The 27,675-nt window shown below is 34.1% G+C and overlaps 1 protein-coding gene across 1 annotated transcript in view; it reads left to right on the forward strand.

Annotated features, from left to right (window-relative positions):
* The window catches only part of LOC149202682 (potassium transporter 5-like), a 191,209-nt gene that overhangs the window by 55,168 nt on the left and 108,366 nt on the right, over nucleotides 1-27,675 (forward strand). The window contains exons 3-6 of the mRNA XM_089401668.1: nucleotides 23,078-23,326; nucleotides 23,524-23,571; nucleotides 23,718-23,978; nucleotides 24,090-24,142. Of these exons, the coding sequence (XP_089257794.1) occupies nucleotides 23,078-23,326; nucleotides 23,524-23,571; nucleotides 23,718-23,978; nucleotides 24,090-24,142 (611 nt within the window). The remainder of the gene's footprint in view (nucleotides 1-23,077; nucleotides 23,327-23,523; nucleotides 23,572-23,717; nucleotides 23,979-24,089; nucleotides 24,143-27,675) is intronic.

A 27,675-nucleotide genomic window follows, 5' to 3' on the forward strand; every position in this document is an offset into this window, starting at 1 on the left:
TGCAAAACCTTCCCAATGCCTCGGTCCTTTTTGCTTCATTCTTCTCTCTCTGTCAGTGCTGTGTTTGCAATGTACGTACTCTGTTTTGTCTCTATTTGTAGGATGGCTTCTTTGTCTTTCTCATCTCAGTGGGATACACGCATGATGGGATTCCTCAAGTTGTACAACCTTTTGTTGAAATTCCATTCCATATTAGTATTCTTCTGTCTTATCTTTAGCTTTAATCTTGTGACAAATTTATTATATGGAGTTAAAATTGTAATTTCCATTGTTGCACTTTATGGAAAGGCAGTGCTGTGGCCTTTGAACCAAGCCCAGACATGAGGGTTCTGTGAAGCCTGGTATGCATTCCTTTTCCTTTCACATCACCACCTTCTAACATTTTAAACATGATTTCTCATTATCTGCCTCCAAAATGCACACATATCTTGACCTGCTAATTTGGTAGTGTAGATGGACCTGGTTCTAACCTTGGAACCTAACATTTGATCCCTTCTGAGAGGCCTTGCCCTCTTTTCCAATTTGGGTAAGGAATAACAATCTCCCTCGTTATTCTTAGAATAAGGATTCCAACGAAACATACAAATCACAAACGCAATATAGTCAACAATCAACAATCTTCCAGCACTTCTGCCAAGACTCTGCATCATTACTTGTTTTCGATGGCTATGGCATCCGATTTGATTGATAAAGCTTGGGACTTGTATGGAAATTCATCTCAGAGCATTGTTGGCGGTGATCCTGTCATTCAAAACGAACTAGTACTTGGAGAAACTTTTTATACTTTTGATGATAAGTGTACCTCTAACAATCCTGCAGTAGCAGCTCACTGCTCCTGTTGTTGTATGCGCACAACACAATTTTGTCATAGGAGTATGATAAAGCTGCAATTGTACATTAGCCACAGAGCAGATACAGAGTCTTATAATTTTGATTCAAAATTAATTCCCAATTGAATTCATTCAGTTATATATATGCTTTCTTGATTATTTAAACTTTATTCCTGTTTGATTGGCAATTTAACTTTACTATTGTTAGAGGATTTTTCGTTGTTATATATATAAACCAGGACTATCACCTAGTTTCATATCTTGATACTACTTTCTAAGTTACTATTATAGCACAACTGAAATGACTTTTTTACTGTTTTGTCTACCCAGATAAAGATATTATTCACAAACTGATGCTTAATACATCTGCTTGAGATTTTAGACTCTTCAACAATGTGCCCTTATTTTTCATATACAACCTGCTAAATTCAGTTACCATTGTATCTTTCTTCCATTTTGAAAACAAGCAGCAATTTTGATTTTGCACAATGATTTCTCACTTCTCTGTTTACGTTTGTTTGTCTGATTTCTTTCAGTCTAATTCCTTTTCCTACCTCTGAAAATTAACCCAATCCCCTCTCTAATTCTGGCAAAGCAAAAATGAAGTTGGTATAACATTATAAATATAAATCGTTATGTTGGTGTGTCTTGCAAGTGAGTTGAAATGGATAGAGTTTGATGGTTTGACATGCAGATGATGATGAAAATTTTTCCATATTTTTTATATTTCAAATAGAAGAACAAACCTTAATGTTTTGAAAGTGAACAGGTTTTGCAAACTAGCGTACAATTTGTAGGCTTGAAAACAAATGCCTCTGAAATGCTGCTTGCTCCAATGTCTTATCAATTCAGTTTTGCTCCTTCTATGCTTGTTCTACATTCTTATATCTCTTTTGCCAATCCTCTCTTGCACTATGGTCTGCTTCTTAGATAGTTGAATTCAAAGTCAGGAACCCATAACTTTACAAAAACTGCAATTTTGGCAACAAGATTTTAGGAATAAAATCCTAACAGTAAAATCAACTATGCCACTTGTTATCCAATGGTAAAAAAACAAGAAAACTCTGACAAAATTCTCATTATCTGCCTCCAAAATGCACACATGTCTTGACCTGCTAAGACCTAGAATTATTGTGTGTATCTTAACATTGCTGTTGGGTTTGTGTTATGAATATTCACACATACGTAACAAATGTGAGACGGTTCATAAAGCATTGTTGGCATAGAAAGCTTAACCAATTGGACATCAGAATTTGGATGTTAAGGTTGGTAAGTTGTGATTGTGCCAATATTTTAGGATTCTGTGTGAAAATTTCTGGAGCTCATGGCATGATTCTAGAGGCACTTTAAAAACAATTATTGCAAGTGATTCCAATGCTTATTTTCCTTGTCTATTCACACACGAGTTTTCTTTGGGAATATCAAGGTTTAGCTACCATATCCAAGCATGTATATCTAACTCATGATTCTTCCACATAGTCATTTGTTTGTAGGTCATAACCTTAATCATATTATTTTCATAAAACCTGAAAGGATGAATGTGGGTGGGTTGTGCCTATAATACCTGAGATAAACATTGGTAAAAGATTACTTGAATCTTGCAAGGGGTACTAACCAATAGTAAAGGGTACATGTGTGAGGCATTGAACTATTAAGCATAATTTCATTGTAAATATCTCTCATACATTCATAGTTGAATTAGGTGCTAACCAACCGAATCCAAAAAATTGAAATCCTCTTGAGCCACTTGTCTAATTGTTGTTACTATTGTATTTTTTAAGAGTGATATTTGGTTTAAGTCTAATTTCCGACATGTATTATTATATTTTCAGTATAAATCATTGATTTTTACTATGGATTAGTTTATCCCATGTCTTTCTCATATATACCAAGGGAATTCATTCTAAACTAGAGGGTCAACCTCTCAGTAAATGCCAAGGATTAACACCATAACAAAATTAGACTTAGAATTCTGGAGGCACTTTAAAAGAAATTATTGCAAGTCATTCCAATGCTTATCTTCCTTGAAAATTCAGGACTATTCGGGGGCCATGTTGGAGTTTCATATTTCAATTAACAAGTTATTGAAAAACTGGAAATGTTATTCTGTAAGAATACTTGGTACAACCCACTATTATCTATCTAATTATGTAGTCTAAAACAACATCATTCATAAACAAAGGGATTTGAGCATCATATAAAAATTTCAGTTATTTAGTTATAGAATAATCTAACATAAGAAAATTTTTAAATGGTTGCAAAACCTTCCCAATGCCTCGGTCCTTTTGGCTTCATTCTTCTCTCTCTCTCAGTGATGTGTTTGCAATGTACATATTCTATTTTTTCTCTATTTCTAGGATGGATTCTTTGTCTTTCTCATCTCAGTGGGATACACGCATGATGGGATTCCTCAAGTGGTACAACCTTTTGTTGAAATCCCATTCCATATTAGTGTTCTTTTGTCTTATCTTTAGCTTTAATCTTGTGACAAATTTATTATATGGAGTTAAAATTGTAATTTCCATTGTTGCACTTTATGGAAAGGCAGTGCTGTGGCCTTTGAACCAAGCCCAGACATGAGGGTTCTGTGAAGCCTGGTATGCACTCCTTTTCCTTTCACATCACCACCTTCTAACATTTTAAACATGATTTCTCATTATCTACCTCCAAAATGTATACATGTCTTGACTTTCTAATTTGGTAGTGTAGATGGACCTGGTTCTAACCTTGGAACTTAACATTTGACCCCTTCTGAGAGGCCTTGCCTTCTTTTCCAATTTGGGTAAGGAATAACAATCTCCCTCATTATTCTTAGAATAAGGATTCCAACGAAACATACAAATCACAAATGAAATATAGTCAATTTCCAAACGAAATATTTCCAAACTCTATTCCCCCGTAAAAAGATATTAGTCAATTTTCGTATCACCATGAGCATTACATTGTGTGGATTATCTTAGGTTTTCTTTCTGTAGAGACTATTAATTTCCATAGCACTGTACAGCTTATGTTGGGGTGCCAATCTCCAATCTAGAGGTAGGGTTTCTCCATAGGTGTTCTCCAGGCGGGCGTCAAGACTTGCAGCACATCTTGCCTTGATGCGCGGTCAAGGGCATCGTAGTGGGATTCGAAATGGAGATGTAGTGCTTCCACTTGCACCTCCACGTGGATCACGTCGTCGGATTGCAGCTGCATCTTGGATATCACTGTAGAAGCTCTTACATGGTTTGTTTGTGTTAGCTATTTCGTTAAAGCTAAATCTCAAGAAACCACCAGCCATTGTTGCCATTACCTGGTGGACCATCAAGTTTGTTTTAGGATCATTATTAGCCCTTTCCTCTATAGCAAAAGTTTTCTCAACTGAAACATTCTCAGCTAAAACAATCCTAGATATTACTACATGGGTAAACTATTTTCTTCTACTTTGTTGTGCTATCAACATTGTTAGATGCCATACCTTCATCAACACTAGGATGTATCAGATCCCCTGTTAAAGGAAACTGCAGAAGAAGAGATCCAAGTTACTCTATTGAGTAAAGTAGGGTTTTTGAGCCGTCTGACTTTCAAAAGGTTGGATCTTTTACTACTTCTAGGATATTCAAAAACATTGGAACTCAAAAATATACCGCATTTACCCTTTGAAGATGAAGCATTCACAGCTAAAAACGCATTTGCAGAAGCATGGGATCTTCAGAAAAACCAAGACCTATTAAACAAACAGACAATATTCAAAGCATTATCAAAATGCTACTGGAAAGATATGGTAGTCACAAGAGTATTTTCATTTATGAGATCAGCAGCAACAATTTCTGCACCTCTGTTTATGCTATCCTTTGTACAGTTAGCAGGTAGAGAACAATCTTTCCAAAATGAAAAAAATATTCTTGTTGGAGGTTTATTTGCAATTAAGCTCATAGAGTCCTTCTGTCAAAGGCATTGGTACTTCAATTACAGTTGCAGAGGTATGCGAATGCGTTCGGCCTTGATGGCAGCTGTATATCAGAAACAACTTCGGTTGTCCAGTCTAGGAAGATGAAGACATGCCACTAGTGAGATTGTAAACTACATAGTTGTAGATGCATATCGTTTTGGAGAGTTTCTGTGGTGGCTGCATTGGGGTTGGGCCATCCCTTTGCAAATATGTGTAGAAATTGGCATCCTTTTGCCACAGTTGGATGGGCAGCTATTCCAAGTTTTCTCATCATCATTCTTACTCTCATTCTTAACAAACGTCTGGCCAAAACCCTCCAGAAGTGCCAAGCTGAGTTCATGACTTCACGGGATGAAAGACTCAGAATAACACCTGAAATTCTTAATAGTATGAAAATAATCAAACTACAAGCATGGGAAGAAAAATTTAAAGAGCTAATAGAAAATCTCCAAGCTATGGAGTTCAAATGGTTGTCTTTAGCACAATTTAATAGAGCATATGGTACCATACTCTATTGGATGTCACCCCTCATTACTGCATCTATAGTTTTTGTTGGGTGTGCTATCATAGGGGATCCACCGTTAACTGCCACAACCATATTTACAGTGCTTGCAACATTCCGTGTGATGCAAGATCCAGTGAGAATGCTACTTGAAGTTTTGGCTATATTAATTCAGGTTGAAATCTCCTTAGATCATCTGGGCAAGTTCTTACAAGATGATGAACTGAGACCATATTCTATTGTGACGAAAGCACTTGCCGGATCCCAGTATACCATCGAAATTCATCAAGCCATACTCAGCTATGATCCAAAATCTTCATTGACAAAGCCAACATTGAAGGGAATAAATCAGCACATTAAAACTGGAGAAAAGGTAGCAATTTGTGGCTCAGTGGGATCAGGGAAATCTGCTTTGCTATATACAATTCTTGGAGAAATCCCAAAAATTTCAGGAGATGTAAGTTGAACATTAAATACTCTTCTTGAGCAAAAGTAACCATTTCATAGTTCAACAAGATTGTAGATGCAAACTTTTTTATTTCTATATACATAAACTCTTCCATAAACTTTTTGATTGGACTACGTGCAGGTTGAAGTATATGGCAATGTTGCCTACGTGGCCCAGACAACTTGGATTCGGAGTGGTACTATCAAAGATAACATACTCTATGGGAAACCAATGGACAAAATTCAATACAAGAAGGCAATAAAAGCTTGGGCATTAGACAAGGATATAGAGAGTTTTGCTCATGGAGATATGACAGAGATTGGGGAGAGAGGATTGAATATGAGAGGAGGACAAAAATAGAGGATTCAGTTGGCTAGAGTAGTATATAACAATGCTGACATTTATCTATTAGATGATCCCTTCAGTGTAGTGGATGCTCATACAGCTTCAACTCTATCAAATAAGGAGGAGACATTACATAAGAGAGACTCCAAGACTTGCTAATATTGCTTGTCATAGTATGAAAAATCTGGTTTACCTCTGTATCAAATCTGTAAAGATCTTAGAATGAGATCGGACATATTAATGTGAAAATTTCTGTGCATATTAGATATAAAAGATTTGAGTTTTGGGTTATCAAAGATATAGATTTAGAACTACATGGATTGCTTGATAGGATGGCTGGTTAGATTTGTATATCAGGATTGTTGGCTTCTTTGTGGTGGTAGTGTGAGATCAATTGGAAATTGCTACTTGTTTCATACTTCAAGGGGGAAATGAATTTCACAATGATGGTGGTGATTAAGGATCCCAAAAAAAACATAGAGAATAACATAGTTGATTGAATAAAAAAATCAATTGTGTAAATACAAATAACACACCCTACAAAGTGATGTCTTTTTGAATATTGATCAATATGAATGATTTTACTTTCACAGTTCTTGTGTTTTGATTATTTATAAATAGGAATTGATTCATTCAACTAAAATTGGTATTATTGATTTTGATGGCACTTCTGTTCTCCAGCTTGATGATTGGGTGTTGTGCCAAATTTATAAGAAAAATGGTCATTCTCAGAGAGTACAAGGGGTAGAACGAGATGAATCACCAAGTGCAGATGAAGTGATGGCTTCTTTGCCTGATATTGATCAGCAAAACAAACCGCAACTGCCCAAAATTTCTGTTTCAGTGGGTTGTTGGAGAGTGACGATCCTTTCATAGATGGTTTTTTAAACGATGAAGCCATGGATGGAAATGGAAATAGCAGCAGACTACCTCAAGTCCAGTCCTCCAACCTCTCTCACAACAATTTCAGCAATAACAATGACAACAATAGAGATTGTCGATATGAAGTTGTCCCAAAACAAGAAGAATTAGCAATGGAGAATGACAACAAATTCAATTCTCTCAAGAGGACCCTCTCCTTAGCATATGGGGACGATGAAACCAACCCTGCAAAGAGATTCAACAACATGCAAAACAACTACAGCTTCAACGTCAACAATAATGTTTCAGCCTTGTTTAATTCAATGCAGCCCAATCAAACTTTCCGATAGCACAACTTCCTAAGCGCATTGAATGATAGTCAACAGAATTTCAGATTTCCCTACATTCAGAACATGCATTGGACCACCTATGAGATCAACAGCAACAATTTCTGCACCTCTGTCTATGCGGTCCTTTGTACAGTTAGCAGGTAGAGAATAGTCTTTCCAAAATGAAAAAATTATTCTTGTTGGAGGTTTATTTGTAGTTAAGCTCATAGAGTCCTTCTCTCGAAGGCATTGGTACTTCAATTCCAGACGCACAAGTATGCGAATGCGTATATCAGTAACAACTTCAGTTGTCCAGTCTAGGAAGACGAAGACATGCCACTAGTGAGATTGTAAAATACATAGCTGTAGATGCATATCGTTTTGGAGAGTTTCCGTGGTGGCTGCATTGGGGTTGGATTGTCCCTTTACAAATATGTGTAGAAATTGGCATCCTTTTTGCCACAGTTGGATGGGCAGCTATTCCAGGTTTGCTCATCATCATTCTTACTCTCATTCTAAACAAACCTCTAGCCAAAACCCTCCAAAAGTGCTAAGCTGAGTTCATGATTGCACAGGATGAAAGACTGAGAATAACATCTGAAATTATTAATAGTATGAAAATAATCAAACTACAAGCATGGGAAGAAAAATTTAAAGAGCTGATAGAAAATCTCTGAGCTGTGGAGTTCAAATGGTTGTCTTCAGCATAGTTTAATAGAACATATGGTACCATACTCTAGTGGATGCACCCATCATTACTACATCTATAGTTTTTGCCGGGTGTGCTATCATAGGGGATCCACTGTTAACTGCCACAACCATATTTACAGTGATTGCAACATTCCATGTGAAACAAGATCGAGTGAGAATGCTACCTGAATTTTTTGCTATATTAATTCAGGTTAAAGTCTCCTTAGATCGTCTGGACAAGTTCTCACAAGATGATGAGCTGAGACTAGATTCTGTTGTGAGGAAAGCACTTGTCGGATCCTAGTATACCATCAAAATTAATCAAGCCATACTCAGCTGGGATCCAAAATCTTCATTGACAAAGCCAACATTGAAGGGAAAAAATCTGCACATTAAAATTGGAGAAAAGGTAGCAATTTGTGGCTCAGTGGGATCAAGGAAATCTGCTCTGCTATATACAATTCTTGGAGAAATCCTAAAAATTTCAGGAGATGTAAGTTGAACATTAGCTACTCTTCTTGAGCAAAAGTAACCATTTCATAGTTCAACAAGATTGTAGATGCAACTTCTTTGCTTTCTACATTGGGCAATGGAATAAAAACATACAGGACAGTCTTCATCCCTCCTAATCAGATTGAGATGTACTGGAACCCTCTTGTCTGTTGGCTCCAATTCTTTAGGGCATTCAAAATTCTCGATACTCTACAGAGAAACAATTCAATGCCTATAAAAAAAACTGCATTGTAGCATGAAAATCAAATTATGCTTGTTTAAACTGACATAATATGCAGCTTTTATCATAAAAATAAAAATGCTAGCACATAGTACTTGACACAGCATTACCACTTAGAATAACCATAATTTTCTAAAAGACATAACTGGCACAAATTCCACTTGAATGAAAATAACGTTGAAGCACAATTCCCATTCTAAAATCTAATTTATGCATCCCTGTAATAAAAGTGGCATCATATAGAATGCTTCAAGATAGGTCTGCAATTAGCTAAGTAATTGGACCGTTGAGAGGCCATGATGGATGAAAGTTGTATATATTATTATTCTCCAAGGACCACGCAGCTAAATGAAATCAATTTTTATATGATTTGTGACACAGGCAGAGTTAGTCAATATTACCATACTAGCTGACAATAGAGTTTGAGATAACAATGTCATATGGTTTAAGGTCATCATATCACACCAGAGTTTGAATTGAACATTGAGGCTTATGATAAATACAAAAAACTGTAACTTCGCACATTGTTTGATTTCTCCACTGGATTTGGTTTTGCAAGGATTTTAAAAACAACGTATGAAACAACTAAATTCCCCCATTTCACAATTAGTATAATAGCACATCCATGAACACCATAACCTTAGAAAAACTAGCACGCCATGAATTGGACAATGGAATGAAAACATACAGGAGAGTCTTCATCCCTCCTGATAAGATTGACATGTACTGGAACCCTCCTGTCTACTGGGTCCAATTCTTTAGGGCATTCAGACTTCTGGATACTCTGCAGAAAAACAATTCAATGCCTATGAAAAAAATTGCAGTGTAGCATGAAAATTAGATTATGCTTGTTTAAACTGACATAATATGCAGCTTTCATCATAAAAATAAAAATGCTAGCACATACTACTTGACATAGCATTACCATTTAGAATAACCATAATTATCCAAAAGACATAACTGGCACAAATGCCGCTTGAATGAAAATAACGTTGAAGCACAATTCCCATTCTAAAATCTAATTTCTGCATCCCTGTAATAAAAGTGGCATCATATAGAATGTTTCAAGATAGGTCTGCAATTAGCTAAGTAATTGGACCATTGAGAGGCCATGATAGATGAAAGTTGTATATATTATTATTCTCCAAGGACCACGGAGCTAACTGAAATCCATTTTTATATGATTTGTGACATAGGCAGAGTTAGTCAATATTACCATACTAGGAGTAATGAGCAAGAGATGTCTCTGTGTACGATGTTGCCATGGAATATAATAGGCATAGGAACAGTGTGTGATGGAGGACAATACAGAGCTCCTTCATGAGCCCAATCATTTGTTTTCACCTCCTTATCAACCACCTGTGGCTTCTCTGCGTCATAAGGAATATATCCTGGTAGGAATTCAGTTCATCACAATGTGATATGGTTTAAGGTCTTCACATTTCTAGGAAAATACATTAGAATGTTGTTTGAAAAAATTAACATACCTCTACTTAAAATTTTGTATATCGATATGGATACCTAGTGGTTGTTCATGTGAATTCATTTTTTTAACTTCACCTTCAATTAGGCAATCTTTAAGGTATTTAAGCAAGTTCAATGGATATTTATGACTACTTTTATTCCATTTCATAGCCACTTTAACCCCTGAATAGGGTTTTCGGCATGGCTTCCTCAATTCAAACTCATTATCATAGACCCTTGCTTTCAAAAAAGCCCATTCACATTTCAATATTCTTCCACACACTACGCCTTATGGCGTTTCCTTTGCAACATTAGGTGCAAATGCTAGTTTAATTTGTTGTTGAATTAAATTAGGAATTAAGTTGTAATTCCATGTCTCATGACAGCATGTAATAGTTAATTAAGTTAATTTTACTTAGTTGGCTTGGTTAATTCAAGTTGAGGGTCCAACTAGAATCATGTAGAGTGTTTCTTACTTTTTAGGAGCTCTGGTTGAGGTTATTTTGAGTTGCAATTATTTAACTTAGTCTAACTGAGTTAAACTCAATTAAAAGAGTTTCAGTTGATTGAGGAATTAGTGGGAGATCCAGTAGTGAGATGTAACCTAGAGTAGTGGGGTGTAACCAACAATGATAAACCAATAAATTGAAGATTCGCTCATTATTAACTCACGCATGTCAGATCAGAGGAAGATCGAGTAGAGATTAGAGTTTAGGGATAGTCTATGACCAATTGTATAATCATCTGAATTGTACAGGTGGTGCATGTAATAAGAGGAAGGCCTATGAGGTTCGCCCAATTCATATTTTTGGAATTTCCCAATTAAATATGGGCTAACTCCTAAGGAAACTATGCAAGGAACTAGGATCTTGGAGGGATGCATAATTGACTTAGTATTGGCTTGAGCTTGTATGGGAAATAGTCAGGTAGATAGAGATAGTGGAGAGGTTGTTCAAGCTTGATAAAAGCATTGTAATCTTCTTATATTTTCTGATTAATGGAATATATAGATAGCAAGGATTCTTAGTTGTGGCTTTCCCCAAAAAATCGTTATGTTATGTGTGATTGAATTCTTTTTCTTTTATACTTCATGATTTCGTCGATCGTTTATTATTTTTGCTGATGAGTAGAGTATATTCAAGTCAATTTTTTTAGCCTATCACAATCTACAGTTTGAATCTACAAGAAATTTATACATGGTATCAAAGGTAAAATCACTATAGAATATGAAAACATGAGTTTTTAATTTTGCAGGAGAAATCAAATTTGCAGTATCATACTTCAGATCTAACATGATGTTGTTCTATGGATTGAGACTCAAATATGCCCTTGATGGTAGTTTGAACTATATTTCTTGTAAGGACAAGATAGAGGCAGTGTTGGAAGACAATGGGCTTAAGGAATTCATAGATAAGAAAAATTTTAAGACAACTGATGCTCAAGATCTAGCAAAGTGGAGAGAGTGTGAGACAAAGGTGAGAAGGATTATCCTATAAGCAGTTTGAGATCATATTGTCTCGAATCTCCATTCTAAGGAAACTCCATTTGCAATGTGGAAGGCTTGAAAAACTTGTTTCAAAACAACAGTGACCATACGAAGCTCGTACTAAAGGAAAAGCTTAGAAAGATCAAGATGGAGAAGGGCAACTCAAAACTGAAGTACTTGGCCAAGTTCACCCAAAGTTGGGATGAGCTTGGAAGTGTCGTTGCTATAGTTTATGAAGATGATCTAGTGAGCCTAGCACTTCTAGGCCTTCCCAAGAGTTGGCACAACTACGAGGAGAACATGACTTTTTAACTTGGTATAAGAAGATATTCGACAGAACACCAGAGATGGATCCTAATCCAAGCATGATGATGAGGAGAACTGTGCCTTAGATGGAAAGGAGAAGAAAGGTAAGGGGAAATCATCCCATTCGAAATCAGATTCCGATCAGGGTGGCAAGAAGAAGGACATGTCGAAGATTAAATTCTTTCATTCTCACGAGATGAGACACTATTCCACAAAGTGTTTGCACAAGACGGTCGATAAGAAGCCTGCAGGAGGAGCGACAGGTGAAGATATTGCTTCACAATTCGAGCTAGATTTCATCCTCATCATTGGCATGGTGACATCAATGATGGGTAGTGTGCGTTACCTGGATAATGGAGCCTCATTCCATATGACCAACAACAAAGAGTTCTTCAGTGACTTGGAGGAAAAGGACCTCCATACACACATCAAGATGGGAGGTATAACACGAATGACATCGGTACTATTATCTTTCAAAGATATTATGTTTCTCCTCTCACATTAAAATATGTCATGTATGTTATGGGTTCGAAGAATAATTTTGTTCCAGTTTCCATGTTAGGGGACCATGGCTACGATGTGATATTTACCAAGGGAAAGCCTTTCCTTTGCCACATAGCCTCAGGATAGGTGAAGCAAATCAGGGTTCATGTGAAGAACCTCTACAAATTAGATTTATAATTCTATGCTGCTTTGGGTATTAAAGAAGAAAAGGTGGAGAGTCGAGAAACCGCTGAGTTGTGGCATAGAAGATTGGGTCACTTGCACTATAGAGCTTTGAAGACAATGCAATAAATTTCTACAGGACTTCCCAACGGTACACTAGATAAGAGAGACATAGGCAAAGGGTGTACATTGGGGAAGTACACCAAGGCTTGCTTTCATGATAAAGAAAGTTGAGTGCAAGCGATCCTTGATCGAGTTCACTCAAATGTGTCTGGACCATTCTCAACAGTGTCCATGGCCAAGCACATGTATTATGTAATATTTGTTGATTATTTTTAACGTAAGTGGTGGATTTTCTTCATGCAGAAGAAAGATCATAAGTTTGCTAAATTTTGTGAATTTAAATCACTTGTCGAGAAAAATACTGGCAGGAGAGATAAAGCCCTTAGAAGCAATAATGGCAGAGAATATGTGTCGAATGAATTCCATAAATTTTGTGCAGCAAAAGGCATTCGATGGGAGTTAGTAGAACCTCATAACCCAAAATAGGATGGGGTGGATAAAAGGAAGAACAAAAGTATTTTGGGAGCGGCCCAAGAGATGTTACATGATCAGGGAGCATGCAACAAACTTTTTTATTTGCAGAACAGAAGCCCTCATCGAATTCTTGGGATGAGTACACCAAAAGAATATATTTCAGCTAAGAAACCAGATGTGGCACACTTCAATATATTTGGTTCATTAGTCTACTACCATGTTATCAAAGATGTATGGAAAAGGCTATACCTAGTAGCTGAGTTGGGAATATTTGTGGGGTACAGTGATACGCCTCATAACTATCGGGTGTACCTACTATCCAAAATAATTACAATGGTTCGTAGAGATGTGAAGTTTGAGCAGGAATCTTAGGAGGATGTGGAGTAGCTACATGCAGAGAAGTAGAGAATGGAAGAACCCACTCATGCAACGACTTCCAGAGATAGAAGGAATCACACCAAAGAGGCGGATAGATTGATGTGTGATGCTAGAGATAATGTGGGAGCACCCACATCACAATGTAGGCAGAGCAAGTCACTAGATCAGTACACTAGGTACATGGCTATGATAAACGACAATGTAGAGGTTGAGCCATCATCATTCGACGAAGTGGTGTAGCAACCAATATGGGTTTATTCCTGGTTGAGTAGGACTCCATTATTAGAAGCAATGTTTGGGAAGTGGTCACAAGACCAACAGAAAAATCAGTGGTTAGTTCTAGATGGATTTACAAGGTAAAGAAAGTAGTAGATGGGAGTGTGGATAAATACAAGGCCATATTTCTGGCTATAGGGTTCTCTCAGGTGGAGGGAATTGATTACGATGACACATTTTCTCAAGTAGAAAGGCACTCTTTAATCAGGTCTATTCTAGCACTGTGAGCGCAGATGGGATGGAAGATACATCAGATGGATGTGAAGACAACATTCCTCAATTTTATGATTGAGGAAGAGGTGTATATTGAGCAACCAGAAGGATTTCAAACCTTCAACAGAGAGTCGAATGTGTGCAGACTCAAGCGAGTGTTGTGTGGAGTAAAACAAGCACCACGTGCTTGGTACACCAGGATTGACAGTTATTTCACTGGGTTGGGGTTCACCAAAGGTGAAGAAGATGTGATCCCTTACCTTATTGTGCTTGAAGGTAATTTTTTGATTATAGTATTATATGATGATGATTTGATTATAAGAGGTGATAAGAAGTTAACAAAATCTTGCAAAGAGGATCTTGCAAAAGAATTCGAGATGAAAGACCTGGGGCTCATGCATTACTTTCTTGGTATAGAAGTATGGAAAGCATATGGGGAACTGTTTGTCTCCCAGGGAAGGTATGCCAATGAGAGATTAAAGAAGTTCCACATGGAGAGAAGTAAACGCATGGAGACTCCTCTAGCAAGTAATTGGAGGAAGGAAGATACTACATCAGGTGAAGTAGTGGAGGCTACTATTTATAGACAACTCATGGGTTCACTTATGCATTTGGTGAACACACAACCAGACATGTGTTGAACCAACTTAGTCAAGCCATGGTTAATCCAATCAAACTTTATTGGAAGGAAAATAAACATGTTTTGAGATACCTCACAGGTACCACTCATTTTGGTCTTTGGAACAAATGGATTGAAGGAGTGAAGCTTCAAGGCTTCACAGATGGAGAATGGTCAGCGACTCCATCCGACAGGAAGAGAACATTAGGGGGAATCTTCAGTATTGGGTCAATAGGATTTTCTTGGTACAATAGGAAGTAGAGATCAGTTGCACTCAGATTAGCAGAAGCATAGTACATGGCTGCTAGTCCAGAAACTTTTGAGGCTACCTCCATGAGGTAGATCCTTGTTCCCGAGACTATTTGGTCAGCAGATGGATTGTACAGTGATTTATCATGACAACCATAGTTGTATGAAACTCTATGAGAATCTAGTTTTTCATGATCGATCCAAGAATATCGACATCTGGTATCACCATCTATGAGATTGTGTGCAGAGGAGAATCATGTTGCTAGAGTACATTCCTATAGAGGCAAAGGATGTAGATATTTTGAAAAAGGCATTGTCAATATGAAATTTCACGTTTCATAGACATAGGATCAAGGTAGAAGATAATCACTTTCTTGTTGAGATGGAGTGTTGAAAATGCAACAAGAAAATCCTAATTTAATTTTTCCTTGAATTAAATTGCAATTCCATATCCCATGACAAATCATAATAGTTAACTAATTTTATTTGAATTAGTTGGCTCAGTTAATTTGAGTTGAGGGTTTAAATAAAGTCTTGTAGAGTGTTTACTCCTTTTGGGAGCCTTGGTTGAGTTTTTTTTTACTTGTAATTATTTAATTCTGTCTAACTGAGTTAAAGTCAGTTAAACTAGTTCCAGCTGATGAAGGAATTAGTGAGAGATAAAGTAGTTGGGTGTAATGTGCAATAGTGGGGTGTAACCAACAATGATCAACCAGTAAATTGAATATTCACTCATAATTAACTGATGCATGTCATATCAGAGAAAGACCCAGTTGAGATTGGAGTTCAGGGATAGTGTACTATCAGTTCTATAATCATCTAAATTGAACAGGTGATGCACGCAATTAGAAGAAGGCCTATGAGAATTGAGAAATTCATAATTGTGGAATTTCATAATTAAATATGGTTTGATTCACAAGGAGATTGTGCAAGGAAATAGAAGCTTGAATGGAAACAAAATTTCCTAAGTATTGGCTTGAGCTTCTCTGGGAAGTAGTGAGATGGATAGTGATAGTGCAAAGGTTTCTTACGCTTGAGAAGATCATTCTAATCTTCTCATATTTTATTATGAATGAAATATACAAATAGCATGGGGTTTTAGATGTGTATTTTGCCATAAAACCATTGTATTATGCGTGATTGAATTCTTTCTCTTTCATGCTTCATGAATTCATTGATTGTTTATTGTTCCCGTTGATGAGTAGAGTAGATTCAATTAAATTATTTTATCATATTACAATCTTCATTTTAAATATACAAGGAATATCTACGTGAGCCTCCTTGAGAAAGTTTGTTGAACTCCCTTTGATAAAACATAAAATTCCCTTTGCATTTCTCGTGCACCAATAGATTTTTGTATGCATTGTAGTGACAAAATTTGTCATAATTCAAAAATGATTGAGCCAGCCAGAAAGAAAGGGTCTATTGAAGTTCTATAACATGTCTAGACTCCATGAACCCTCCTACGTTTTCGCCCACTATGTAGGTCATTGCAGCCATGCTCTCCAGATTGCTAAAATGATTTTGTATTTAGAAATCCCTCACATTGCTTCTGATAACTAGCTTGGATCCATGTAAAATGGTCTCCATAGTTTGAAATCGACTACTTCTAGCATAGATCTGTGCAAACCAATCTCCCTAGATCAAAATCAAATCACATCATAAGTAATTATCAATATATTTTTTTAGGGTATATATTGAACATTCATTAATGTTCCCATTTTTTTTATAGAAACAGACACTGAAAATTTTGTTAATGTTGGGCCTAAATGTGCGAAAGTATCATTGTGAAAAAGCAAGTGGGGCTTGAATGTGCATAAGTATTTGTATGGGGATGTGGGGAGTGTGGAAGTAGAGGCTATTTGGTGATCACATTCTACCAACTGAGGAGGTTGGGCCTCACTATGAAAAAGTGTGGTTGTGCACAAATTTGGAGCACGGAAATGTTGGCGAGAATAGACATTAAAGCATGACTGAGAATAAGCATTACAAATTATTGAATATTCACTAATGTGCCGATTTTTTTTATGGAAATATACATTGAAAATATTATTATTATGGGGCTTGAATGTGTAGAAGTATTGTTGTGTAGGAGGCAGGGCCTGAATGTGTGCAGCTATGGTTATCTGTAAGTGTGGAAGCACATGTGAGAATAGGAATTAAAGCAGGAGTGAGAATAGTAATTAAAAAAATAGAAATTATTAAAAAATATTGGAGATCTTTAAAGGAATATAGTTCATTTAAATTTCTTTATTTTTGTTGTGCAGAAGTTCTGCACAAAAATATCAAAAATTTGTTTAGCCTCGCAAATTATGTAATAATTTAATAAATGTGATAGTCATTTTTTAATGTAGGAAAAAGTCATAAGAATATGTTGTGAGCCTTTTACGCAAATAATCAATTATTTCTATAATATTTTTTCATCTTCTTGGATTTTTTCTCGTAATCCAATCATCACATGTCTCCACATTATTTATGATTTGATTAATATAAAATATTTTAGTGGATCAATTATTTGTATAATATTTTTTCATCTTCTTCGATTTTTTCTCGTAATCCAATCATCACATGTCTCCATATTATTTATGATTTGATTAATATAAAATATTTTAGTGGTTGTTGACAGAGTAGAAGAGGAATGCTACGGTGCAATCATGGTGTAACTTAAGCTCTAGTGACATTAATAATTTCATATGGTTCACATACTTTGTGGCTTCAAGTGCTTTGTGCATGTTCTACCTTAAGCTCTAGTGACATTAATAATCTCATATGGTTCACATACTATGTACTTGCAAGTGCTTTGTTCAGCCTCCTTGCTCCCCCTCTTCCTTCACCTATGTAAAGCACTTACAATAATGTCATTTGTAGTAGCATAATAGTGGTAGTGGCAATGTCCCTGTAGAGCACTCACTAATAAAATTACCACTCACAAAATTAGTTGTCTTTCTAATTTTGAAATGAATTATCTCTGACCAAGGAAATTATGTGCCATCAGAACTTACTCAACCAATTAAAAAATTAGAAAAAATATTTATAGAAAATTAGAAAATTATTTTTAGAAATTTCAAGAAAATGTTTCCTAAACTTTTATTAAAATTACATTAAAAAGAACAAACTAATGCAAAATCAACCACTTTCACATGAAACGAATACTACAACCCCTATAAAAAAACTAATAACTACTTGTACTAACACATTTAAAAGAGTGACGCCACAGATTTTAAAGGGATCAGAACACAAATTTTAAAGATGGACTAATCATTCATATTAAAGATGGACTAAAGATGGACTAATCATTCGGACATAAGAGAGTAGGCTCTTACTTTTTCCAAATATATTTTAAGTGGTGAAAAATTAAAGGATGAATATTAATTTATAAAAGCATTTAGTAACATTTTTTTTATCTATAATTAATTTTAGAAACAATTTTACCATTTTTCTTATAAAAGATGGTTATGTGAGTAATTGAATTTTATTCTTAAATACATGGTTTTGTAAATAATTAAATTTTATTCTTAAATACTATTTTATATTTTTTATTGTATTAAAATAATAAAGTATATTGCATTTTAGAAAATGTGCATTTATATTAGTTGTGGCTTTCTGTTCTTTGAAGGGTAAAATTCATTAAAATTTATAAAGTTAAAATCGAAAAGCTATTTTTTTCACTTAAAATGTTAGCAAATTACTCATAAATAATTATAATTAAATAAAATAATATAATTTTTTCAATAAATTTTCAATAGAATATTTAGAATATAAATATATATGCATATATAAATTTTAAATAAATATATAAATTAAATTTTAAATGCTATTATATTTTTATAGAAAAATATATTGTATTTAATTTTTAATTTCACTTTATTTTAATATTTTAATATTTAGTTTGTTTTGATTAAAAAATTTACAATGTAATAATGTTTTAATTTATTTATTTTAAATTTCATGGATGGTTCATACTCTTAGTGTATAGTAATTGTTCTTAACCATTAAATCATATTATAGTGGGTCAATCACATATATAGTTTAATCTTTGATGATGTGCCACCAATCTAATTTAAATTTAAAGATCATGCCTCTTGACACGTTTTCGATATCGTATAAAGATTTTGTCATCAAATATTAGATCAGATTATAGATTATGGTGTTGCTTTATCAAAGGTTGTTCACCCATCTGACGCGCGCATGTCTCTCCCATCACCAATTTAGCTTTGTAATAAGAAAGAGACAGTAATTAGTCATGAGTGATGGACCAGCGAACCTATGTAGATTTGTGGGGACCGTTTACATTACTTAAGTGGCATCTCCGGACATTCTTACTATAAAATTGAAGGTGATTTTGTAACAGTAACATACTGTAATCTAGTTAGTCACTTGAATTGTTATTTCTTTGGTTTGGGATTATTTCTTCTGTTAATCTATAAGTTTGTGTCAAACGAAGTTCAAACTTTATCATTTTAAAAACAAATCCCAAAATCTTTGGAAATGGAAATATAAAGCATTGAAGTTTGAATGTATTTTTATAACATTATATATATATATAGATATATTATTTTTGATTATTTTTAAATAAAAATTTATGTTTTTAAATTATAAAACGATTTTAATTATTAATCTAATATAGTGAAGGTGATTTTGTAACAGCAATATAGTGTAATCTAGTTACTCACTTGAAATGTTATTTCTTTCAGGTTGGGATTATTTCTTCTATCAATCAGTCAATTTATAAGTTTGTGTGAAAAGATGTTCAAATTTTATAACTTGTTTAATCCCAAAATTTTTGAAAATGGAAAATATAAAGCATTGAAGTTTGAATGTATTTTTATAACGTTATAAATAGAGTTATATATATATCTATATATATATATATATATATATATATTCTCGTTTAATTTTTTTTATATAAATTTATTTTTTTTAATTGTAAAACTATTTTTTTTTAATCAATAAAAAATCATTTTAATTATTAATTTAATAAGTAATGAGGGAGATCAAATATTTGAAGATATAATTTTTCTTTTAATATACAAAATTTGAAAAAATGTTTGTACTTGAAAAATTTGGATCTTTATCAATACTTGATAAATCAATATTTAAAATGGTTGATAATGCAAATATTTAAAATGGTTGGTAATACAAACATATCATGTTTAGTTCTTCATCCTTTAAATTTTATTTTTGAATTAATAAATAAATTGAATGTTTTGAAAATTACTACTTTTACAATTAGGCTTTATTATAATTTGGATAATATTTTGGTAAATTTTAGACAAAATTATTCTAAATATCCTCTCATATATATAATAATAATACCTGAATTCTTTTAATCATAAAACTATATTCTTCTCAATTACTTTCTAGTTTTTTGTTTAACAATATATAATATTTATATGTATAAACATAATTGACATGCAATTCTGTATTTAAACATTCATATATATATTTCAATTTTATTATTATTATACACATCTTTTTAATTATACATTTATTAAGTCATTCATATATATATTTCAATTTTATTATTATTATACACATCTTTTTAATTATACATTTATTAAGAATTGAACAAATTAGGAATCATTTTCTTATTATGCTCTTCTCCTTCTATGGCAGTATTGATGTTCTTGGTTGTGTGTTGATGAAACCTTACACATTTGCTCACGGTTGGATGAGGAGCCGACTTGAGTTTGACAATAGTGGTATGGACATTAATTCAAACACTACTTCGATTGGCTTGGTAAAAAAAATTCAAATTGAAGTTTATTTCGAATTAAACTAAAATTAAAATATTAATATATATATATTTTTTTTTGGAAAAATGGTTATATAGGTTTAGAAATAATTATTATTTTGAATGATTGATAATTATTTCTTTTGTAAATGAATATATCTAAATTATATTAACATGGGGAAATTACATATATTTACATTCAAGTTTGTATTCTCTATTTTTGAAGGAGAAAATTGGAGATGAAAAGTTGAAGGGCTTTAAGTTACCCATGAAGGAGAAAACTAGAGATGAAAAGTTGAAGGGTTTTAACCCATTAAAGAGAAAACAGAGCCTCCCCGTCTTATGGTTTGTAAAGCAACTTATAGTTAACAAAAATCATTCTTCTAAGAAAGAGCATTACATAATTGTTGCATGAAGAGCTAATATTGGCCTGCATCTAACCATAAGGCTTGAGGTCACATTACTGCCAACCTTCAAAAGGAAGAAAATGGAGGCGGCCTTTTGAGAGGCCATATTAGAGTAAAAAGTTTGACCTAAAAGTTCGCATGGTATCTAGTTGCTAAATTCTACCACTTTGAAGTTACATTATTTCCACGCTGGTACCATATTGCACATTGGTAATGCCTTGAGCCTACATACTTCCAGTGTCTGCCGAAAGCTCCCCCATAATGTAGCAACCATAGGGACTAAGACAAGAAGGATAGGAGGGCATGCAAACCACCGAGGGCATGGAATCATGGACGGGTGGGGATTAGGCCACAAGAGTGCAAGGAATGGGAAGGGAGGAGGAGTTGATCGACGAAGAATGGGAGGGGGATGGAGCACGGTAGGAGGAGGAGGGAATTTCAAGCTAGATTTCGACGCAGAGGATTCTAGCAAGGCACTTGAGTGAGGAGACATAGGGACTTTGGTGAGGAAAGAGCTTTGTAATCCAACTGGAAGCCTGCAGCCTCTCCAGGGCACTTTCCTTCAACTGATATAGGAGTTGATCAACGAAGAATGGGAGGGGGATGGAGCATAGCAGGAGGAGGAGGGAATGTTGGGTGAGAGTTCGACACAAAGGATTCTAGCAAGGAACCCGAGTGAGGAGACATAGGGACTTTGGTCAGGAAAGAGATTTGTAATCGAGCTGGAAGCCTAAAACCTCTCTTGGGAACTTTCCTTCAAGTGATATGTGAGGAGGTTCCTGAGTGCCCAAAGCCTAGGGCGACCCCTATGAATTTCCACCTTTTCCACGGCAAGGACCTCCCTACGAACGGGCTCAAGAATTCTATGATAAAGCATCGCGATAATGATGGTGGACCTCCCTATGAATGGGCTCTAGAATTCCATGATAAAGCATCACGATAATGATGGTGTTGTCGAAGGTTGTGGAATGGCACCGCTAGCCACTTCCTTCATCGGGGCGTTGACTACTCCCCTTGTCATGATTCATGGTTAGAAGGCTGCAAAGCAGGGTCACAATGTCGTATTCGGGGAAGTGCCAAGGAATATGACAAGTGGTGAATAAAGACAGAAGAATGGAATGTGCATGGTGATGAATAGATTATTGCGGGGGCACAAGAGGAGATGAGCCCTATACATGGACAACTAGAGTTCAAGAAGAGGAGTAATGGCCACGACTACCACTTGGTCAGAGGAGGCGGGCCAAGTGGGGGCTGATGGTTGTGGGCCTTAGGAAGTGTGCCAAGGGCTAGTGGATCGCCCGGATCCGGCGAGAATGACTAATAATTATTAGTATTCATTTACATTTTTTTATATCCATAGTTCTACAACATACTGAAAAAATATCTTGGGATAGTTATCACTGAGTGAAAATTAGATATACTAATAAGAGCACAAGTGAGTGAAAATTACTCTTCGTGGCTTTTTTCGGTCATCAAATATGACCTAAACAATGATGAACATCATCCAATACCATCAAATTTTTTTCATTGACCATGACTTATGAAGGGTGCTTTTCAAAGTTATAAAATCATATTCCCAAAATGTTTATTTTTTATTTTAAAAAATATAAAATAGCAGCTATAAAATAATATTCCCAAAATATTTGTTTTTAATGTTAAAAAATTGTTTTTAATGTTAAAAAACTATAAAACATTAATACAGATTTTGATTTTGTATAATTATTTATAGTCTCATTTTTTATCTAAACTCTTGTTTTCCAATCTTACCTTTCTTCTAATTTTAGTTTCTTGTTTTTACATGCTTCCATTTTACTAAATCTTCATTTTTTTTACTTTAATTTAACTAGACACTACTATATACATATATTTAAGTTAGACACAACTATATACATACCCAAGAAAAATTACAGAACACATAACTTACAGAATACCTAACATATAGAATACCTATTAAAGCTTCAAATTTTTCTAATTTCAAGAATGCTCATTCTATTTTAAAATGGTGAAATTGAAAGTGTCAATGAATTAATAAACATATTCTTTAAAATAATATTGGTTTTTAAGTTTATGCAGGTGGCACATTTGCATTGTACTCCTTGATATTTCGCCATGCGAAGGTAAGCCTCATCCCAAATTATCAACCAGAGGACAGGGAGCTTTCAACATATAAGATTGAAACACCCAACAAACAGTTGAAAAGAGCTTTGGCCATTAAGGAAGCTTTAGAACAAAGCATTGCTGCCATGACAGCTTTATTAGTGCTAGCCCTTATAGGAACGGCCATGGTAATTGGGGATGGTCTATTGACGCCTTCCATATCAGGTACCATCCCCATAGACGAATCTATTTTTATTTTAACAAAATACAACAATTATCTAATGAAGTATTTAATAATTGTCAGTCCCACAAGTGGTAACAAAAAGACTTTACATCCCCATAATAAAGTGGCCTCCATGGACAAAGGTATGGTAATTTAATGTGTGTTACAATTAACCTTATTTTGTATGTGTATGAAACAGTCCTATCGGCAGTGGGAGGGATAGAATCTAAAGCCTCAATGAGCCAAGGTAACAAGTATTCCTCTTCATATATGATATAGCTTAGGGTTAACTCAATAGATCCTTCTGGTTCATATAAAAGTGTCACGTCTTCACACATAGATACTAGCGAATTTGAAATCAGAAAGGAATTTGATTTGAATTTGAGGTTGCAGATACAGTTGTTTGGATAGCTGTGGCGATCCTGATTATCCTCTTCTTAGTCCAGAGGTTCGGAACCGATCATGTGGGTTACGTGTTTTCACCTTTTATTCTGATTTGGTTCTTGTTAATCTGGGGGATTGGGCTCTACAACCTTGTCAGATATGATCCAGGCGTGTTACGTGCTTTCTATCCAAAGTACATTATTGACTATTTCAGAAGAGACGCCAAAAAGGCTTGGATTTCCCTCGGAGGAGTCATGTTGTGCATAACAGGTGCGCAATTTTTCCTGTCTCCCATTTCAACATATTTTGAAATATACTCTAATTGTTTTGTCACATAGAAACACTAACTCTATTGCTTGTAAACTGTATCGTATGATGCAGGAAATGAAGCTATGTTTGCCGACTTGGGCCACTTCTCTGTTCTCTCAATTCAGGCATGTCGATTCACTGCATGCTCCTTCAATTTTAAATTGTTTCTATTTCAATGAAAACTTTTGGTACTTTCTTCAATATTTAAATTACTTTTCATTAAGATAAGTCTACCCAAAATAACTAAATAAAACAGTAGCTCAAAATTAGACTGTTAAAAATGAAGCCGAAATCGTAGATTTCGGGTAGTTCACCACAAAAACTGTATATCAGCTGGTAATATCTGAAACATTTTGGGCACCAGGCCTCCGACCAAAACAAAGATATTTAATGCAAACATCATTGTCTCAAAAAGACAATACAGAAATAAACCAAAGGTGACAGAGCTGCCACTAAATTTCTAAATATCCCAGACCTCCGTAGCCCACCACAGAGAACATTGCATAGGTAAACTCCTTATCCCTATATATGTATGGGTATGGGATTTAGTGTGAAATTTATATGGTTTTGATTATAAAATTATTAAAAATAAAAGTAGAATGTATGATAAGTTAGCAGTGGGATTATTCATAATAAGCTAATTCATTATTATTATTTAAAAGGCATGCAATATCTGGTTATATATTGCAAGTTTTCATTTTTGTAAGATGCTTTTATTGTTTGGGTTGTTAACTCATGTTTTTATGTTTTGGGTTGTTAATTTGTTTTTTTGAAAAGAGAAGCTCTTCTCCAAATATAAAAAGTTTGATTTTTAATAAACTTATTATCACTAAATTTATTGAGCCTAGAGGTTCATTCTACAATCCAGTATGATGTGTAAAAACCTCTATCTATCATCAAAATTGAAATTTTATTTATGTTAATCTAAATAATTTTTTTATAAAAAAAATAAAAAAAATAAAATAATAATAATTGAAAAATGTTGGAAAAAATAGATCTTATAACTCGTATTAAATCTGTATAGATATATTTTTTTGTTCTTTTAAAAAATTATGAATTCTTGATTACGAAGCTATCCTAAGCCATTTGATCTAGGACACTCCAATCGTCCCATTTACGTGAGCCTTTTTTCATTGGGCAAATAAAAGCAAAAACCAATGATCTCGATGCTCTTAAAATCTACCAAACCCTATGGGCGAAGTTCTACAAAATAAATTTACCTCCCAGTATATGGGTCTCCAACCACCCCCATAGTTGGAACTGGATTTAGGGGCAAATTCATCAAGGTTTGATTGTTGTTTATCACTCTATTAGTGGCCAACACGGAGAAGCCAGTCGCAGTACTGGTGATAACGTTCCCTTTATGAGCTGTTAGCCTAAATCAATTTAGGTTGCTCAGGTTTTCTCCACCAGAAATGATAGCTCAATTAACATTTTTTAAAATCAATAGTAATTATTTCACTATTATTTTTTACTAATAAATAAGTTATATTTATGATAATTATTAAATGGAATATTAAATTATATATATATATATATATTTATATATTTATATATTTATTTATGATAATTATTAAATGGAATATTAAATTATATATATATATATATTTATTTATTTAATATTTATATATTTATATATTTATATTGAAATTGAAATTGAAATTGAAAGTGAAAGTGATTATTTAAGTTGAATTGGTTGCAATCTTTCTTTTCACTTCAAAGAAGATTTTCTCCATCCTAATGATGTTATTTTATATATGTTTAAAATATTTTTCAGTTATTATAACGATTTTTTATTATTTTATTTAGTTTTTAATAAATAAATTTTATTAAAATTATATAAATGAAATTGTAATTTATTTATATTTATAAATGAAATTATATTTTATGTATATTTACTAAATATTTTACCTACATTTAGTTTGATATTAGATATTTTAATGTTTAAATGTATGTTTTCCGTTACTTATACTTAACTCTCTTTCTCTCTCTCTCTCTCTCTCTCTCTATATATATATATATATATATATATATATATATATATATATACATATAATATTTAATATTTTTTTTAAAGAAGAAAAAATTAAAAATAACTAATTTATAGTAGTCATTATGTAATTAGAATTATAAGCATAACTTACTAGTAGACTAAGGAAATTTCAAACAATCAATTTCGTAAGAAGGAAAATGATATTAGTCAACACTTATGATAGTTTTTGGAGGGGCTTAATCATGCTAATTAGAGGCCTCGTCTGAACTGGAAACAAAAGGATCAACCTCATTTGTGGAAATGGAAATCCTCCCATCATTAGGTTGTTGTAGGCCTTGGGGCCCCTTCAAGAATACCAAAATAAAATTTGCGGATTTTTTATCTACTCACAGAGGTGTATGTGTCATGTTCTTCACTCTCATGTCTCTCCCAAACTTTCCATGCTATGTAGTGATGGTGTTCATTGTGAACCGATCAAGTAAATATAATAGACCTAGAGGAACCCTCTATATGGTGAAAAGATGTACTCTCAAAAAAATAAACACCTCAATGGGTACATATTTGATGACCTAATGGTGATCTTCTCAATGTGCAAGTACTCGCATGACAATAGTCTAAATTTTTATGACAATGCTCCATTTTTAAGAGGGTGAACCTTAATCAACATAGGCAAATTGTCCTAGGCTTACATTCTACAACTATATTTTTTAGTTTACACTATATCATTGCATGAAACATTGTTGATTCATTTATAGATATATAGTAGTAGCCAAACTCCAATAATAAATAAAGGTACCAAATAAATTATTCGTCATGTAAGGTAATAACCTAGCAAGGCATCCCCCCATGACAAGATAGAAGGAAAAAGGCATCACAGAAAATTGTTATCCATGCACAAACCTTCCAAGTGAGAAAATATCTTTACAAAATATTTTTTTGTGTTTTCAATTTTCCAACAAATATGGATCTTGGGCGGGCCAAGATCTAAGAGACTTTGAACATATCAAGTGGAAAGAAACCACACAATACTTAAAAAATGCACTAAGTACATAGGGAAGATAAAGATTAAGGATAACCATCTACTAAATCAAAGAAACTTTTGACCACTACATTGTTGTGGAAAGATATGTCTTATTACAAATTTAGGATTATTATTTATATCCTTTTTGACTTACAATATGATGGGTAAATACCCTAGGTGGATACCATGGGTGAATGGCACTATTCATTCGGATCATCAACATTGAGGAGATTATGGTTTATGGGTCCTTAGATGGGATAATTATTCATCAATAAGGAAGGGACCCTCCTCTCAATCCTTAGGAATAACCATAAGTTGCAAATCTTGATGGTTTGGCACTCCAAATAAGGTTTAGAACATATTAGCTTTTATTACACGGTAAAATTGTCATAAGTGAAGGTCCCTCACAATTATGGGAATCTTTAATTGTGGATAGCCTATTGTGAATAATGTTGCCATTGATGACAAAAAGATGTCATTGATTTCAAAGACTTGTTCAAGTTAGAAACAATATCATTGATGGGTCCAAGAAAATAGTTTGTCGGTTGGACATTTTGCATACCTTGATCAAGTGAGATCCAAGAAAGCTTGAAGTTTATTGAGTTTTTTACAAGGTTATCAAGCCCTAATGGTGTTGAGAAAAA

Source organism: Pinus tabuliformis, chromosome 2_1 (assembly GCF_031772625.1).
Source record: "Pinus tabuliformis cultivar Carrire ecotype Pingquan chromosome 2_1, CPIR1, whole genome shotgun sequence".
Taxonomy (NCBI): Eukaryota; Viridiplantae; Streptophyta; class Pinopsida; order Pinales; family Pinaceae; genus Pinus; species Pinus tabuliformis.